Source organism: Pyrgilauda ruficollis, unplaced genomic scaffold, assembly GCF_017590135.1.
Source record: "Pyrgilauda ruficollis isolate IOZ18807 unplaced genomic scaffold, ASM1759013v1 scaffold135, whole genome shotgun sequence".
Lineage (NCBI taxonomy): Eukaryota > Metazoa > Chordata > Aves > Passeriformes > Passeridae > Pyrgilauda > Pyrgilauda ruficollis.
This window is the reverse complement of record NW_024511988.1, coordinates 1,101,421-1,118,555: the sequence shown is the minus strand read 5'-3', so window position 1 is coordinate 1,118,555 and position 17,135 is coordinate 1,101,421. Positions and strand designations below refer to the sequence as shown.

The following is a 17,135-nucleotide window of genomic DNA, read 5'->3' as shown; positions in this document are numbered from 1 at the left end:
TCTTCCAAGTAGGAATGGGCAGCCCAGCTGATTTCCTTCCCTAGAAAGCTTGGAGAGGCTGATGTCTGCAAAAAAAAAACCCATCTGGGTGGGTAACTCAGCCCCTGGTGCTTTTCTCAGAGGTGGCTGGCAGCCTGTGGGCGGTGAGAGTGATGAGTGCCACAGCATTTGGGGGTAAAACTGCCCTGGTTTTGGCTGGCTCTACTCTAGGCTGCTTCTGGGGATTTTTGTGCTTCCTAGCAGTCCAAATAAAAAAGGGTGATGATGAAAGCAGAGTTTAAAGCAGCAGGCAAATGAGCATGTCTGTGGCAGGCAGCTATTAGCAAGTAAAACGATGGGATTTGGGGCACTGGCTGAGCTGCTCCTGGCATACGTAGGCTGAGCGTGGAGTGGGTTTAGGTGTGATTCAGCCAGAGGTTTAAGTGTATATTTGGAAGTTAAGCACACAAATAGGTCCTTCAGTGGGAAGGGGAGAGACCCAAGCACTCAACTTCAAAGGCATCTTGCGCATCCTACTGAGTGAAGGTCTCAATTTAATCTCACCAGCAAACCTTTCTCTTCCAAGAAAGCAATGGCTAGAAATGAATTGCCAGGAACTAATCCCACAAAAAAGGCAGGATGGAGGTTGCTGCCTGCCTGCCTTTCCCTGTGGGCCAGTTCCTAAGGGAGAAGCAGGATCAGACTTGCCCTGCAAGGTGGTCCTCAGGCCTCTGTATGGCTTTTCCCAGGCCCATCCTCATGCAGGGATGAGTGGCTTTGAAGCTGCAGTGACTTGTCCCAGATGCTGCTTTGGAAGTGCTTTGGAGTTCATCCCATGGTACTCCCCAGACCACAATTGAGCTTCTCTCCCAAAAATCCCTTTGGGTGATTTGATGTCAGGTGTATCAGAGGTGGGGTAGGGATAAAGCCCAAGCATCCTTTTAGTATTCTCAGGTCCAGCTCCTGCATCTCCAGCAGACTCCGTGTGTCACTGGGCAAACCCTTTTGTGCTGCCCATCTCAGAGCTGGCCAGAGCAGTGGGTCGCTGGTCCCAAGTGTTCCAAAGGGACTGGTCTGGCAGCTGGGCTGCTGCTGTCCCACCTGGCTTGCATGGCCACCACGGGGCTGAGCAGACTTTCACATGTGAAAGGACCTGCAGGCTTGGCCCCTGATTTAGCCCAGACATTTGTGAGCTCACCAGGCATTGTCTGGCTCGCAGCGTGGAAAGATTACGGCCAGTGAGATACTTTATCTCTCTCTGTAGATTTATTTTTTTGCCTGTTTCCCTTGCTTTGGGAGAAATTACTACGCAGTGAGATCACTGGATTTTCCTCTAGCTTGTAATGCAGCACAAGAATATTTTTAACACTTGCTTTTTCCTTCTGTATTTTGGAGAACACTTTGCTGATGTCAGTGCCTCACCGTGTCTCCCTCTGTGAACCCACCACGTCCTTGCTTTTGTTCCCCGTGTATGGGTGTGTATTTTTAGTCCTGCTTTCTGCCAGATGCAAATCCACCCCTCTCTCCATCGTTTTCCGGCTGTGCTGGCAGTGAATGGCTCGTTTGATTCCTCTCTCCCAGCAAGGCGACATGAGGCATTTTTTTCCCCCTCAAATGAATGTGTCTTTTCAGGGAGGGCGCGTCCCTTTCCCGGCGGAATTTGTTTTTCCCCTTCACACTTATTCCATCCTCCACGGGGTGTGACAAAAGCCACGCCGAGCAGCCCGGGCTGGCGAGCTGTCACCTCGCATCGCCGGGCTGCTGCCTCTAAATCCCTGTGACAGCAAGTCCTGTGACCCCGTTCCTCTCAGACGGCTCGCGTTCGACAGCTGCTGCCAACAATGATAATTATTGTGGTTATAGATAAGCTTCTAGCTTTCACTGGCCCCTTTCCCATCAAATTGTCTGAGAAGCTGTTTTCTTCTGGCGCCCCGCGCTTGCTCTCTGCTGATGCAGGGGCAGGCTCTTGTTCTTGGCGCTGGCTTGTGATGATTCCTGAGAAAAATTGGGGTTTTTTTTTTTCCCAACCTCTTTCTTTTTAAATGCATTTTTATTGTTGACTGTGCTTTCAATGAGTAAGGGCTTAAAAAAGTCACCCTCATTTTCTCCCACCCTCCTGGAGATGATCATGGTACTTTTCTGTGCTTTAGGTGTTTGCTGTGGATGAGGAGTAGCTGCCTGCCTCACCCTCTTCTCCCAGAAACAATTTTTGCCTCCCAGGAATCCCCAAATACCCATATCTAGCCAATGTCTGCTTTTTATCAGGCTGGAGACCGGTGTTGGTGTCTGAGCATTCTTGTTCCTGCTTGGGTGTAAAAGGAGTTCTCATATCCCACCTCGGATCATGTCCCATCCTGGCCACTGCCATTGTAAGGGACAGGTAGGGTGACCCCAGGATGTGACTGCTTGTTACTGGAAGCAGCAGAGGGGATATTTTCTAAGGATTCTGGATTTCTTCCTTGTATGATGACCCCAACAATTGTCTTGGCCTCTGCTCAGTGCAATCTTTGAGCTTCCTCCCCTGGCTGAGGTAGATTTTAATTCATTCCTTAATTAACAGACTCTCTCTAGGGGAGGAGGTCACAGAGTGCAGGATGAGAAACATGGGCTCATAAGGAATGAAGATTTACTTACCAGGTCTGTGAGATGCAGCTGTCTCAATAAAGCTAATCCTTCACTTCCAGTCTTGAGCAAAATATTCCAAGCTAAACCAAGCCCTCGCTACCCTGGCCTCAGAGACCAGAAGCCTTCCTGTATCATCTTTAGCTTCCAAAAGCCAACTCCACAGTCTCAGTCTGTTCCCTGAAGAGATGTGGGGGTGAAAAACACCCTCCTTGTTTAATTACTCAAGAGTGATCAAGTCAGCTCCCAATCTTCTTCTTGATCTGCTGATCAGGTTGACTTCCAAGGTCTCACATCCTGCTGTAGGGTGTGTTTCTGGTTTCAGCTCATTCCTTTGAGCCACATCCAGTGTTTCAGCATCACTTGGCAGCACTGATCACTGATACTGGGGCCATGGGGTTCCTCAAACAGGTCTTTTCAACTCTGTGGTTTTTCCCTGCATGCAAGTACAGGGAATTACATTTTTTAAGCTGGATCTGTTGCAATGGCTTTAACCATGACTTCACGCCAGGAGAGAGAGAGGATGTGAATGGAGTTTCAGGAGTTTCTGGGCTTTCCCTTTATGTAATTTAGATTATTTTATAGACCACAATGCAAAGAATAAGAAAAATACGTGTGGTTTTGCAATCAAAGTCCTTGCAGGGAGCGGTTCCTTGCAGTCAAATTAAAGTGTAATTAATGGCTGCTGTAGCCCAGGAGGAGCCAAGGGCGTCTTTCCATCTCTCTGTTGCCTCAGCTCAGTGTGGGCTGCTGGCAGAAAGATCCCTGCCAGGAAAGCCCAGCCTGGTGGTGCTCACTGTGACACAGTGGTCTGTGGTTTTGCAAATCTCCAGTTTGAGGCTGCATCTTCAATTCCTGTTAAGTGAAGTAGAGGAAGAAGAAGGTGGAGAAGAGGCTGGTTTCCAGCATCTTACACTTCCAAGAGCATTGAATCCCCACCCTTCCAAAGAAAACCAAACTGATGGGTTTCCTGGGATGCTGAACATCCACTTATCCAAATTTTGGATTTCTTTCTAATTTTTTCCTAGAGGAAGACTCCAGCCAAAGGTGATCAGGAAAAGTGGGAGAGACAGTGTTTGAATCCAAGAACAGCAGTGGAAATTTGCCAGATCTTCCTTAAGGGTTGTGGCAGTGGGTTCAGGGGCAGTGCTGAGCAGCACTCCTGAGGCTGGGTTGGGCTCTGTTGCCAGTGGGAATGTAACCTCACTGGCCCTGTGGCCTTTGGGGCTGCTGGAACTGCAGGAGCAGCATTGCTATGGGCAAGAGTTACATCTGAAAGTTGGATATCTAATGTACTGCTTCCAGTCCTTACATAAAGTACTGTTAAACAGGGAAATAGGGAATGGCAGCTGCAGTGTGGGGAGAGGGAATTGGTTTGGGGGGATTTGACCCCCTGTTTGCAGCAGGGCCAGGGCTGCTCTGTGCTGTGCTGAGCCTTGGCAGAGCACGGTCCTACCTCATTTCTCACACATCCTCCTTCATAACATGCTGGATAGAGCTGTTTGTGATGCTGCTGCTGCCTGGGGGTTCAGCTGTTCATGTTGCACAGGTGTGTAAGGAAACTCTGCTGAGCCTTCCCTGACTGCTGGGTTGGGAATAACTCTCCTTTCCCTCCACCTCCCAGGCTGAAACTCTCAAATGATGAGATCAAACGAGCAATTTTGACGATGGACGAGCAGGAGGACCTCCCAAAAGACATGCTGGAACAGGTGGGCAACGTGTCTCGTGCTCCTTTGTGGCTGCCTCATGCTGAGACAACGCTGTGCAAAGTGCTTGGGACCAAAAGTGCAGCTTTGAGTGTGCTGGGCCACAAATTATTTACCAGCCCCATGTGGAAAAACCACCCAGGTGGGCTGGAGCAGCAGGAAAGCAGCTTGGTTGTGGCATCAGTGCTGGGAGCAGCATGGTCCCCATGTGCCATTCCTGTACCTGGGTCTGCCCTAAACCCCGAGGTGGGGCCATTTTGCCTTTTTGTGGCTGCAGCTTGAAGTTTATGCTCAGAAGTGGTTTATTTTTGAAAGGTTTGACAGTGTTTTTGCAGTCCTCAAAAGGGGAATCCCATTTTCACCCCCTCTGAATCCCTTTGGAGACATATTATTCACCTGTCCTTAAAGCTGAGCTGGTAATTGCACTTTGAGCAGAGATGTGGGAGGATTCATTTCACAAAATTTCCATCTGCTAATAAGTAGAGTTGCAGCAAATGGGAGTCTCTGACTGACATCTCCTCTGGCAGAGCTGATGTTGAAACCTCCTTGGAGCAGACTTAATTCATTTGTTGTAAAAGCTGAGTGATGGCAGGGCAGAGGCAGGAGACACTGACGTGATGGAGTAATGTGAGGAAGGTCACAGGGACAGCAATAACACTTATTTCACAGATGCCTTGGGGTCACTGTCTGTACGTGGTGAAAACGTGTTAGACTCCAGGAAATCACTCTTTAGCTCCTGAAAAACTGTGCATGGATCTCAGGCCCACTGCTGTGCTTTTTCCTGTTCAGCTCCTGAAGTTTGTTCCTGAAAAGGGAGACATTGACCTGCTGGAAGAGCACAAGCACGAGCTGGACCGCATGGCCAAGGCTGACCGCTTCCTCTTCGAAATGAGCAGGTTGGTGCCTCAGGGGACACATTTTGGCCAGTGGCTGCATGGGCTGGCTGTTCCACGGAGCCTGCTTGGGAAATAAGCCCTTCTTACTGTTTTTCACATCAAGAAATGAGTGGGCCAAGCAGACAGGAGGACAAGCAAGGTGCTCCAAATAATGAAGATAATTTGTGATGTTCTGGTCCTAAAATCAGGGTTGTGCTCCCATACAAGCAGCAACTGGACAGAGCAGGGGAGAGGGATGGAGAGATGGATTTTGTGGTGGTTCTGGGTTGATGGTTAGACTAGATAATCCTGAAGGTCTCTGCTGACCTTGATGATTCTGAGATGTTGTCATCTAACCTGGTCAGGTGGAAAGTGTCCCTACAGGGCAGAGGAGTTGCAAATAAATGATCTTTCAACCCAAACCATCCTATGATTCACTGTGGCTGGTGGGAGGTTGCAACTAAATGATCTTTCAGTCCTTTCCAACCCAAACCATCCTATGATTCACTGTGGCTGGTGGGATTCATTCATGGCCCAGGTGGGAAGTGCTGTTAGAATGATAACACAAAGCTCCTTTTCCTTTCATCCTAATGAATATTCAAGCCTGGTGTATATACATTTTGCCCTGCTGTGTAGATGAGTCCCACTTCTCACCTCAGGACTGACTCATCTCCAGGGCTCAGGAGACTATGTGAGACTGAAAGGAAATGTAATTTCTTCCTGCTCCTGGTAGCAATCATTTAAGACTTAGGAGTCTTCAGGGATGAATAACCTTATCTATTGTATGCACATACTCCTGAGTTGCCGGGTTAAAATCTTATTTGAAGCTCCTTATTTGAATTGCACTGAGCATTGAGCTCTTTGAATTTCTTAGCTGAACTTCAAGCCAGTCACTTGTTGGCAAGGTCAGCGAGTTTTAAAATTGGAGATTGCACTGGGAGATCAAAAATAGAAATGCTCCTGTCCTCCCTGAGCAATGCACTGATGAGCACCACAGTGATGGGCTGTGTGCTCACTGAGTGTCAGAGGCAGGCAGGATGGAGCTGTGGAGCTCAGACCTGAGCCCTCGGGGCTCAGTGATGCTCAGAATTAGCTTTTCTTTCACAGGTCACCTTTCTTCTTCACAGACTCTCACCCAAGTGTTGCTCCCATGCCTTCATCCTTTGGAAAGGACAATGTGCTGATGCAAATGTTTTCCTTGATTTCCAGCACGGCTTTTTAATTTTGCCTTGTGGTCTGTAACTGAGTGTGATGTCTTTGTCACCTCTGATTAGTACAACAGTGTAGCTCATGGCTCTGTGTGTGAGCATGTCTCCCGTGGGTCATTGGTCCTAGTGACTCAAATCAGACTGCCATGTGCATACAAGTGAGATCTTGGTTAGCATAAGCACAACTGACATGAGCAGAGCCATCACTGACTTGCCCAGGAAAGGGGCTTTCCAGCCCAGTCCATCAATCTGATGATCCAGTTTCATTAGTTCTGGTGATAGGTGAGCCTCTCTCCACTGCAGCTCATCACAAAGCCATAGGGAGCCCAGACCTCATCAGCACCTTTAGTTAGGAGTGGTTGTGAAAGAACTGTTTGTTCATATTAATGGGGTGTAAAGATCCACTTGTTGAACCTGCTGAGTTAAGGGGATAGGCTTAAGCATGTGCTTAAGAACCCACGGGGATCCACCCCAGGACAGCTGTAGCTTCAGTTGTCATTTTTTCCCATCCCAGCACAGTTTCAGGGAGAAAAGGGATCATTATTTTTTAATCACCTGGCTCAAGTGTGCTTTGTGAGCACAGCTGTGAGCAGTGGAGCAACAGAGCTCTGCCTGGAGCAAGCAAAGCTCAGCCTGCTCTTCCTCTTTGTTTTCCAGGATAAACCATTATCAGCAAAGGCTGCAGTCCCTCTACTTCAAGAAGAAGTTTGCAGAGAGAGTTGCAGAGGTCAAACCCAAAGTGGAAGGCAAGTGACAAGACCTGCTTAAGGGACTTTGTGCCAGCACAGGGATCACTCCCAGGAAGAGCATCCTTTGTGTCAGGATGAGCCTGGGAAGGGAAGGGAAGGGAAGGGAAGGGAAGGGAAGGGAAGGGAAGGGAAGGGAAGGGGTTGGTGGTCACTCTTTGGGGGTACTGAAGAGGTTGCTGGTGGGCTGTTGTGGCAGGGGGTAATGTCCTACCCCTCTCTGCTTTCAGCCATCCGTGCTGGCTCCAAGGCAGTGCTGCAGAGCAGCAGTCTCCAGCAGCTCCTGGAGGTGGTCCTGGCCTTTGGGAACTACATGAACAAGGGCCAGAGAGGCAACGCCTTTGGGTTTAAGATCTCCAGTCTCAACAAGATTGCAGACACCAAGTCCAGCATTGACAAGTGAGCAGCCCCTGCCCTTATCCTTGGTAGCATCCGCAGGCCCCAGGGGTGTTGGGGGGATGTAGGGGTCATTAGCATTACCTTTGGGACATGGGTAGGTGGGAGCAGTCCCCTCCTCCTGCTGCCCAATTTGGCACACCCAGTGATGTGAGTGTGCATTTTTTTGAGCAGGACAGCTTTCAAGGGAAGCCAAGCTGCAGATCAGCACAGTGATTGATGGGGCTTTTCCTTCCTGGGCTGGCTAAACTGCAGCCAAGGCTGATTAGGATGATCATCTTCCAAATGCTTTTTAACCCCTTTGAAGATCCCAAGAGCCACAGAAAAGATTTCCAGGGACTTTTCTCCACAAGAACTCCCTCTGCCACTTTCCCATGCTGATGCAGCCATTGCCTGGTTTGCTCTGCCCTGCTGAGCTCTGTTCACAGAGCAAGAGGAGCTGGGTCAGGTCTCAAACCTGCCTGGTCTCATCCATCAGTAAAGACAGTGGAGGACAGGAGCAGTGATGCTCAAGTCACCTCTCCTGGGTTCCTCCTGTGGAAAACCCTTCCTTGCCCTGTAGCAGTGCATGGGACAGACCCCATGTCCCCAGAGAGGCATCAAGCAGCATCCTTGCAGAAATCCTCAAATAGGTCATTACTGTGGTTTTACCAAGGGTTTTGACTGAACAATGAGCCCCACCAAGATGCTGCCACACTGACCTCTCTGCTCCTCTCTCCTAGGAACATCACCCTGCTGCACTATCTCATCACTGTCGTGGAAAAGAAATATCCCAAAGTCCTCAGCCTGCACGAGGAGCTGCGAGACATCCCACAGGCAGCCAAAGTCAAGTAAGCAGAGGTTGAGGTGGCACTTAGGCAGCCCTGGGAGCGCCTCTCCCCTCATTTCAGCCTGCTTGTCCATGTCACTCACCCCAGCTCGCCCTCCTGGCCAGATCCTGGCTGCTGGGCTGTATCCCATGCCATGGCCACGCTGGCCCAGAGCAGCCCAGGACTCAGAAGCAAACATCACCTGGCAGCTTTAAATCAAAGCCCTTGCAGTGAAGGCTCTAAACTTCTGAGCTTGGGGGAGGAGAGCTGCTTGGAGCAGCCGCTTCCTGTTGTTATCTCACCGCAAAAGCATTTAATTAATTTCTAATGGTACATTAAGTAATCCGGGAGGAAGCGGTTGCGGTGTGGCTGCAGATAAAGGGCAGCTGTTTATCTTCATGTGCCAGGGAGGCTCTGCCTGCAGCACAGGCAGGACCAGGCAGCTGTGGGAGGGACTCACCTGCATCCAGGTCCTTGCTGCCTCTTGTTCTACCAACATGGAGTTTTTGGGGTTTGCAGCCAGCTTTTTAACCCTGCCCAGTGACCTGTTGGGAACAGGCTGCCCCAGTTCAGCAAAGCCCTTAAACAAACCTGAACCTTTAAGTCCAGGAGGAATCTGCTGTTGCCCTCCAAAGCCCTCAAGTATGTGCTGAAGTACCTCTGAAATCAGTGAGGCTCTGTTTTGGTTTTAAACTCCAGCTGGAGCTTATGGGCTTTGATGCTTCAGGGATGCGAGCAGCAAAGATCACAAATTTCTGCAGCCATTTGTGTTAGCTGTGGACATGAAAAGAGGCAGAAACTGCACCCCTTTAGAGAGGATGCAGCTAGAACAGGTTACCCAGAGAAGCTGTGGATGCCCCCTCCCTGAAAGTGTTCCAGGCCAGCTTGGATGGGGCTTGGAGCAACCTGGGATAGTGGAATATGTCTCCTGGCAGCAGGGTTGGAACTGGGTGGGCTTTGAGGTCCCTTCCAACCTAAACCATTCCATGATGCTGTGAAGTATACGTGGAGTTTACAGCGGCTTAAGGGTCTTCCAAGCTTCAAAGCTCTCTTGTAGCAGTGGTGGGGGGAAGATGTGTACTGGACAAAACAAGGATCCTCATGTATAAAAGGTAAAATAATCACTAGCCATTGAAGTTGAGCACAGTGACAGGACAAATCTTGGGGTGCAGGGAAGAGTATTCTTCTGCCAGGGGGTGGTTGGGCACTGGAACAGGCTCCCCCAGGGCAGTGGACACAGCACCAAACCTGACAGAGCTCCAGAAGCATTTGGACAATGCTCTCAGGCACAGGGTGGGATTCTTGGGGCTGTCCTGTGCAGGGCCAGGAGTTGGAGATCCTTGTCAGTCCCTTCCTACTCAGGATATTCCATGGTTCTGTGGGTGTGTGGTGCTCAGTTTGTAGACATCAGCTGAGGGCAGGGCTGAGCAGGACATGCTCCATGCTGGTGCAGACTCTGGCTTTCCCATGCTCCTGACCTGCAGCTGTTGCACAGACACACGTATGGGAAAGAAAACGCCTACACAGAGGGCTTCTTTACCCCCCTAAACTTTTATCATTTCGCTCTAAACTGGACACCATATGTAACATTTGGGTTTGGTCCAATCTAGGGCGAAACCAAAAAGTTTCTAAAGCTCTGGAAAACCCTGAATTCCCCCCAGTCCTGCAGCTGTGAAGCAGAAATTGCTGCCTCTGTCAATCCCACCACTAGTAATGAACTGCCGGAGCACAGGGCTCCCAAAACTGCATTTTCCCAGACTAAACCTGCCAGGAATGCTTGCCCCATGACCCAGCATCAGCATTTCCAGGGACCCCAGCCCTCGCACAGACACCCCTGGAAAGGCATCAAGCCTGTGGTCACCGAGGCTTTGTGAGAAAGCTTCCCCTGACATAGTAGTGGTAGAAACCCATAAGCACTTGAATTTGAAGCTCATCAGGGGCTTGAGCCTTGTGTAAACAAAGGCAGCGCCAGACGTGGTGATTTATTTTTATTTCTCTATATTTGGGCTGTCTCCCTTTGTGAAAGCCTCACTGCTCCTCAGAAGGATGCTTTGCCTGGTGTTCACCCAGCCGTGGTACCCTGAATAACTCTCCTCTGTGCACTGGGACAATGATCCCATCTACTCCTGGACCTGAAGAGAAATCTATGCCCAGCAAGGCACTCTCCTGAGCCATCCTTTCATTTGGAGAGGGGTGGAGGCTGCTGAGCTTGCTAAACCTGCACAGTCCCCTTGATGAAAAAATACAGAAAAGCACTTTGCTTTGAAACAAGCAGCTGCAGCCACTTTGAGATAGTCCTAGCAAAGAGGCTGTCAGCCTGATTGGCTGCTTGAGACATGCTGATCTGCAAAAAGGAGGCAATGTGGGCAGGGTTGGGGTCTTTTCAGTGGGAAAACCATGGTCAAGTTGGTCAGAGAACTGTAGATTTTGCTGGGAAAAGCTGAAAATTAACATCCTGCTATTTCCAACAGCATGACCGAGCTGGAAAAAGAAATCAACACTCTGAGAAGCGGCCTGAGAGCAGTGGAGACTGTAAGTATTATTTAAATCAAAAATGGTCCAGCCTGGCTCTGAGCAGCACTGCATCCCTCCTTGGGGAGGCAGGCCAGGGAGCTCCCAGTGAAGCTGCTTTTATCTCACATCCTGGAGATCTGTTTGTCTTTCCTTCCTGCCCTGCACATGTGCCTGTCCTCTCAGGGCTGTTTTGGCTCTGAAGTTACCATGTGTGATTAGGCACACTCATGGTTTATGTCTAACACATCAAAGGAGGCTGAGTAAGCCTAGTGATGATGCCCAAGGAGGACCTGTGACGTGCAGAGGAGTCTCCCCTTGGCTGTAAAAACACTGAGGCTTGGGGAGCACTTCTGCAGCACAGCTGGAGTGGTGATGAAATGGTGGAGGTATCCCAAAGGACTCACTGTCTTGCTGAATTATCCTGCTTCCATAAACTTTCCTGCAGGATTTGGCTCAAAAGCTTACTCCAGGCAGTGTAGTCCAGGATGTCATGCATGGCAGGGGGAGCAGCAGTGGTGGTGCCAGCAGAACCCCTGGCACTGATTCAGGCACACTCCCAATGACACTACCAGAGGCCAATGGTATTTGTGTCCCTCATCAGCCAGGGCCTGACCAGATTTACCTTTTTTCCCCCCAAAGGAATTGGACTTCCAGAAGTCTCAGGTTCAGCAGGCTGGTGACAAGTTTGTGTCTGTGGTCAGCCAGTTCATCACATTGGCCAGCTTCAGCTTCTCGGATGTCGAAGATCTCCTGACAGAAGCAAAAGAGCTGGTAAGGCCACCAATGTCCCTGAGATCTGAGCAGCTTTTCAGCCTCACCTCCTTCTTCCTGGTTGTACCCATTGTCCAGCTGGCACTGTCCTTCTGACCCATGCTTGGGCATTATCATGGACCTCCCTGAGGCCATGGCTAGCCAGGCCACCCCTGTGGCCTGCTGATGGTAACCTGGCAGAGATATTCTCTGCAGTAAGTTAGCACTGGTGACAAATGCTCTGCAAACTGCATCATCTTCTGCTGACTTGGCTGGATCTGGAGGAGAAGGTCTGGTTGTGGTCCCCAGCATCTGTGGAAGTCCACTCTGAAGCAATTTTCCATGGTTGTTGGAAGGGCTATGTGGAGTGCTCCAGCTCTTTGCTTTTTAAATGCATGTCCAGATTGAAGTTGTTGTTCTTGTTTTCTCTTAGGAAAGCAGAAACATCCCTGGTTTATAGACTTTATATCACATGAGGAGAGCATTTTCAGCCTTCCCTCCCCCACCCGAATCTCATGTAACATGGCAGAGAATTGTAATATCTTGATTAAAATCACCAAGATTAACCTCAATTATATTGACTTATATAGTGGCACTTCTCAGATTCCTCCCTGCATCTTGAAGTGTTAAGTCTCTTAAGTAAACAAAGAAATAAAAATGCACTAAATGTCTTTTGAAGAGCCAGGGGCACCCCTGCAAATAAAACTAAATCATACAGGCAGGCTTTAAAAATGTTCCTCTTGGTCTACCCTGCAATATCAAAGCAACTAATAAATCTGTTGGTGCTTTGATTTTGTTTTTCTTTTCTTTTAAGCGTGCTTATCTCCAGAATGTGCCTTCGCAGTTTTAACAAACTTGCTCTGCACAAAGAGTCTCCTTCAGACTGGAAGTGAGAACAAAGAGTGTCAGTCCCAAGGACAGCTCGGGGGCTGCTTGGGGACTGGGACATGTTGGCAGATTGTGGATGTCCTGTCCTGACCTCTGCTACGGCCTCATTCGACTCCCTCACATTAATGGTGTGCAAACAGCACAAGAGGCAGGAAAACTCCCTGTTTCCCTGCCCAGGGCTGTGCCTGAGCCTGGGCAGAAATCTCTTTTAGAAGTTTCACCAACACATTTGGTTTCAATAGCAGAGCATGTGGCAATGATAAATAATACCCCAAAAATACTTCAAAGAAAAACTTAAAAGTGCAAGTTTCCCTTCCCCTGCCGTGTTTACTATTAGTTTTATGTCTTCAGTCCCACAATATTTTGCTTCCTTGTTTTTATTGCTGCTTAGTTAATAAAGTGGAGCTGGGGCAGGGGAGGCTCAGCAGAGCCAGAGGCAAGATGGGGAGAGGGGGCTTGATAGTGATCCAGGTCTTGCAGGGCAACAGGTAACACATCAGGTGATTTATTTCAGCTTTAGATCAAGGCTTGATGAGGCAAAGCCCTGCTGTGTGCTATGGTTCCTGGAAGTGTTTCACTCTGCTCCATCAGGTTGAAAGTTTCACCAGTCCAGTGGATTTATCCAACACTGATGCACCTCTGTCTTCTCTCTTCCAGTTTTCCAAGGCCGTGAAGCACTTTGGAGAAGACACAGACAAAATGCAGCCTGACGAATTCTTTGGCATCTTTGACCAATTCCTTCAAGCTGTGACTGAGGCCAAGCAGGAGAACGAGAACATGAGGAAGAGGAAGGAGGAGGAGGAGCGCCGGGCACGCATGGAAGCACAGGTGAGCACACACCAACAACAAGTCTGGCAGCACCTCCAGAGCATCTGGGAGTGGCAGCCATGTCGTGGTGTCCCCGTGGTGGTCAGGGTGGCATGGGCAGCACTGAAGACTGGAAAGGGAACTTCTGTGGTCTTAGACCCAATGGCTTTTCACTTTTGATTACTTGGTTAATGACCTTGGTTTGGGGAGGTCTTGCAGCTGAAATGTGCAGCAGAGCTGGTGCTGTCTGTTGGCTGCTGTGACCAACGAGCAGCAGCCACAGGACTGTGACCCTCAGCCTATGGGTTTTATCCCAGAATCTCAGAATCATAGAATGGTTTGGACTGGAAGTGACCTAGTTCTAGTTCCAACCCCCTCACTGTGGGCTTGGACACCTTCCCCTAGACAAAGTTGCTCCAAGCCCTGTCCATCCTGGCCTTGGAGCACTTCCAGGGTTGTGGTCTTTCAATAACCCTTACCAGCTCTCATGTGCTAAGCACTGGGGTGGGAAACAACCCCTGTCCCATGAGTTTGGGGATCACCATGCATGTGTTGGGCACAACCACCTGTGTGAGACTGAGATGCCTTCTTTCCCCCGGCACCACGACGTGCAGCTGAAGGAGCAGCGGGAGCGGGAGCGCAAGGCGAGGAAGGCGAAGGAGACGGGGGAGGAGAGCGGCGAGTTCGACGACCTGGTGTCGGCCCTGCGCTCGGGCGAGGTGTTCGACAAGGACCTCACCAAGCTGAAGCGCAACCGCAAGCGCATCACCAACCAGCTGGCGGAGAGCGGCCGCGAGAGGCCCGTCACCAAGCTCAACTTCTGAGAAACAAACTGACAGCAAAGCCCAGCAAAAGACACGTGGGTCAGTCTTTCTGAAGTGGCTATGGTTTTTTGTTTGGTTCTTTTTGTTTGTTTCCATGACACTGCCTTGCGATTCCAAGCGCAACAGTGGCACGCTCTCTGTCCCCGCGGGCGAGTGTGTGTTTGTAGATACTGTGTATATAGTCGGGTCTGGGGGTGTGGAGGGAGGTGCGTGGGCAGCTCAGTGCCAGCAATGCCTCCTCCCCACTCCAAAAAGTAGTTCTCCCCATGCACAAGCACAATGCCGCGTCCGTGGAGCAAGAGAGGACTCAACCCCAAGCCGCCGGTTGTCCCCATGGTCCCACAGACAGCGGGGAAGCTGCCTCCTGCTGCTCTCCTGCTCAGAACCCTCCCCAGGGCCATTTGCAGGGGACACCTTGCACACAAGCCGAGCGGTTTAAAGAAGAAAAGGAAAAAAAAAAAAAAGCAAAGTTGACTGAACTTTAATCCATTGTTTGTTTGTTTGTTTTTTCTCATTGTTGTGATTATTCTGAGAAACTCGCAGATCTGTGCGTTCGCGCTGGTTCCCGAGCTCGGCGCCGCGGCTGCTCCCGGCGATGCTCTTCCCGTCATCCTTGGGAAATGCTCTTTTTCCTCCTGCTGCCACCTTGCTAAAGGACAAACTTTACCCCAAAGTGCTTCTCGCTGTAACGCCACACTGATGTATTTATACTTTTGCAACGTTTTCTGGCCCAAGACGGTGGGAAAGGTTCGGTTCTCGGAGGAGACGAAGAGCATAAACTTTTGCGTTGTAACTTTTGTTCTTGCTTTCTGTTCAATGGGACAAACTGTATCCTCTGTCAAGGTGGGTCAGGACCAAAGGTCTCTGAAATACAAAGGGGTTGGGGTAAAACCCAGCAGCTTTCACCTGCCTTCTTTTCCTTTTTCTTTCTCGGACACACAGAAGCAGCAATGCCAAGAAACACTCGTCTCTTAGCCAGGTCCTTTTTTGACTGGTTTGCTGTTCATTGTCATTGCAAATTTGTAAGCAGAACTACCTGTCAAATGTCAGTCCAAAAAAAAAGAAAAGACAAAAAAAACCAATAATAAAAGTAATTCAGAGCTCTCAGGGAGTAATAATTTAAGGGTTTAGAAAATTAAGAATTGGAGAATAAAAAATAACCACCATTAACATATTAACATTTCTATTCTTAAATTATGCTGAGTATATAGAGGACTGTTACTTTTTACTTTTATTTATTTGTGGTATGTTTTATAAGAAAGCAAAACAAAACCTTTTTATACCACCAATACTTTTGTGATCTTTTTTTTTTGTTTGTTTGTTCTTTTTCCTGTGGAGAGATGAGTTTGTCCCTGTTGCACTAGATATTAACACTATTTGAAATAAGGTTGGTTGTTCTTTTTTTTTTTTTGTCAGATAATCGGTATTACTGGTGGGTATGGGATGTCAGTTAACTATATGTACTGTATAGCAAAAGTGCTGTTTAAACTAATTTGTATAAAAAAAATATGGTTCTAAGCACCTGAAGGCCACGGGGTCTGTGTGCTGAGTGAAAGCTGTGAAATCTCTCTCGAAGCAGAGTTGTCAAGAGCTGTGGTTTTACCATTTTGTTCTTTTCTTCATTGCGACGTTTAACGCACTGTAGATTTAAAAAAAAAAAAAGAAAAAAAGAAAAAAAATACTTTCTGAGTAGCATTTAAAGCAGTAATAAATAAAGCAGGTAAGCGCAAAAACAAGGTCCAGCACCTCATAGCCAAGCAGCTGCAAAACCTGCAGATTATGTTCAAAGGTGGAGTTAAGCACTTTGCTTTAAGAAGGAGGGGGAAATAAAGACAAAAGGTAATGATAATACTATTCCTTAACTAAAGTGCCTCTATTTATATTTTTTATTTATGGCTGATAAAAATGGGGCTGATACAATTGAGGGAATGGACTATGGGGGGAATTGAAAATATATAAAATAAGAAGGAAAAAAAAAAAAAAGGTTAAAAAGAAAAAGTTTGGCTTCTGATGGTTTAAGGAATGGTTGGTCACACGTGTTTAACTGGGCAGGTGGTGGGGTCAGAAAGGGCAGTCTCCTCCTGGGGTCCCTGGGTGCCAGCACCCACCCCGGCTCCTGCCTCTGCAACCCCAGTGCCACATCAGGACCTTTCCTGACAGATTTCCTCTTGCCCTTCCAAACCTCTTGGGTTTTTTTTTTTTTAATTGTTTTACAACAGCCTGATTATCAGGCTGACTTTGCCATGTCTTTGTTTTCTTTCAAAAAAAAATAGAAAAAGGAAAAAAATATTATATCTCTATAAATAAATACAAAGGCTGTGTGCAGGTAATTCCATGTGCCATTGTTGAAAACTACTTTTAGATTGGTGCTGGTGTAAGTAGCCACTCTTTTCTCTTGGGTGTGTATTTTAAAGATGATTTTTTTTTTTTTAATAATGCCAAAAACAAAACAACAAAAAAAATCCATAATAATTTGTAAAAGAAAGTTTATGTCTTGGACCTTATTAGCTTCGTAGTGACTAAGGTAGTCTGTTAGGTGCAAGGATGTTAGTAGTTCTAGCTAGTGGGAAATGCTGTGTAATGTTATGAGACTGTACATTTTCTAAGATGGCAATATGCAATAAAGCAAAACGATTTCAGTGAGTGTACATGGCAGAGGCGTGAGTTATTTTTAGGGGGAAAAAATCGGATAATTAGGAATTGAGGCAGGTGTTGAAAAAGAGGCTCTCTGAGGGTTGCTGGTTTTTGGGTGTGTTTGCAGGCATTTCTGGGGTCAGGTGATAACCCCTTCACCCTTTCCCTGAGTGCTGGGTTTTAGGAGGCTGGGGTTTTTCCACCCTGCTGGGTTTAAGGCAGTTGGGTTTTTCCACCCTCCAGGATTGCAGCATCCTCATTGTCACCCACATGTGGGTTCTGAGATGCCTCCCAGTTGGTGAACCTGTTCGGTTCTCCTTGTTTTGTTGTTGCTGATGCCTGTTCCCACCTTGGTGGGAATTTTTCCAAAAGCCCAC

The 17,135-nt window shown here is 48.3% G+C and overlaps 1 protein-coding gene across 3 annotated transcripts in view; it reads left to right on the top strand.

Moving 5' to 3' along the window:
- Positions 1-16,765, top strand: part of DAAM1 (dishevelled associated activator of morphogenesis 1) — a 91,198-nt gene extending 74,433 nt beyond the window's left edge. For all 3 annotated transcript variants that reach the window (XM_041459395.1, XM_041459396.1, XM_041459397.1), the window contains 9 exons: positions 4,226-4,310; positions 5,097-5,203; positions 7,048-7,136; positions 7,367-7,535; positions 8,255-8,362; positions 10,813-10,873; positions 11,495-11,626; positions 13,151-13,321; positions 13,915-16,765. In XM_041459395.1, coding sequence (XP_041315329.1) covers positions 4,226-4,310; positions 5,097-5,203; positions 7,048-7,136; positions 7,367-7,535; positions 8,255-8,362; positions 10,813-10,873; positions 11,495-11,626; positions 13,151-13,321; positions 13,915-14,124 — 1,132 coding nt within the window. In that variant the 3' untranslated portion in view covers positions 14,125-16,765. The remainder of the gene's footprint in view (positions 1-4,225; positions 4,311-5,096; positions 5,204-7,047; positions 7,137-7,366; positions 7,536-8,254; positions 8,363-10,812; positions 10,874-11,494; positions 11,627-13,150; positions 13,322-13,914) is intronic.
- The last annotated feature ends 370 nt before the right edge of the window (positions 16,766-17,135 follow it).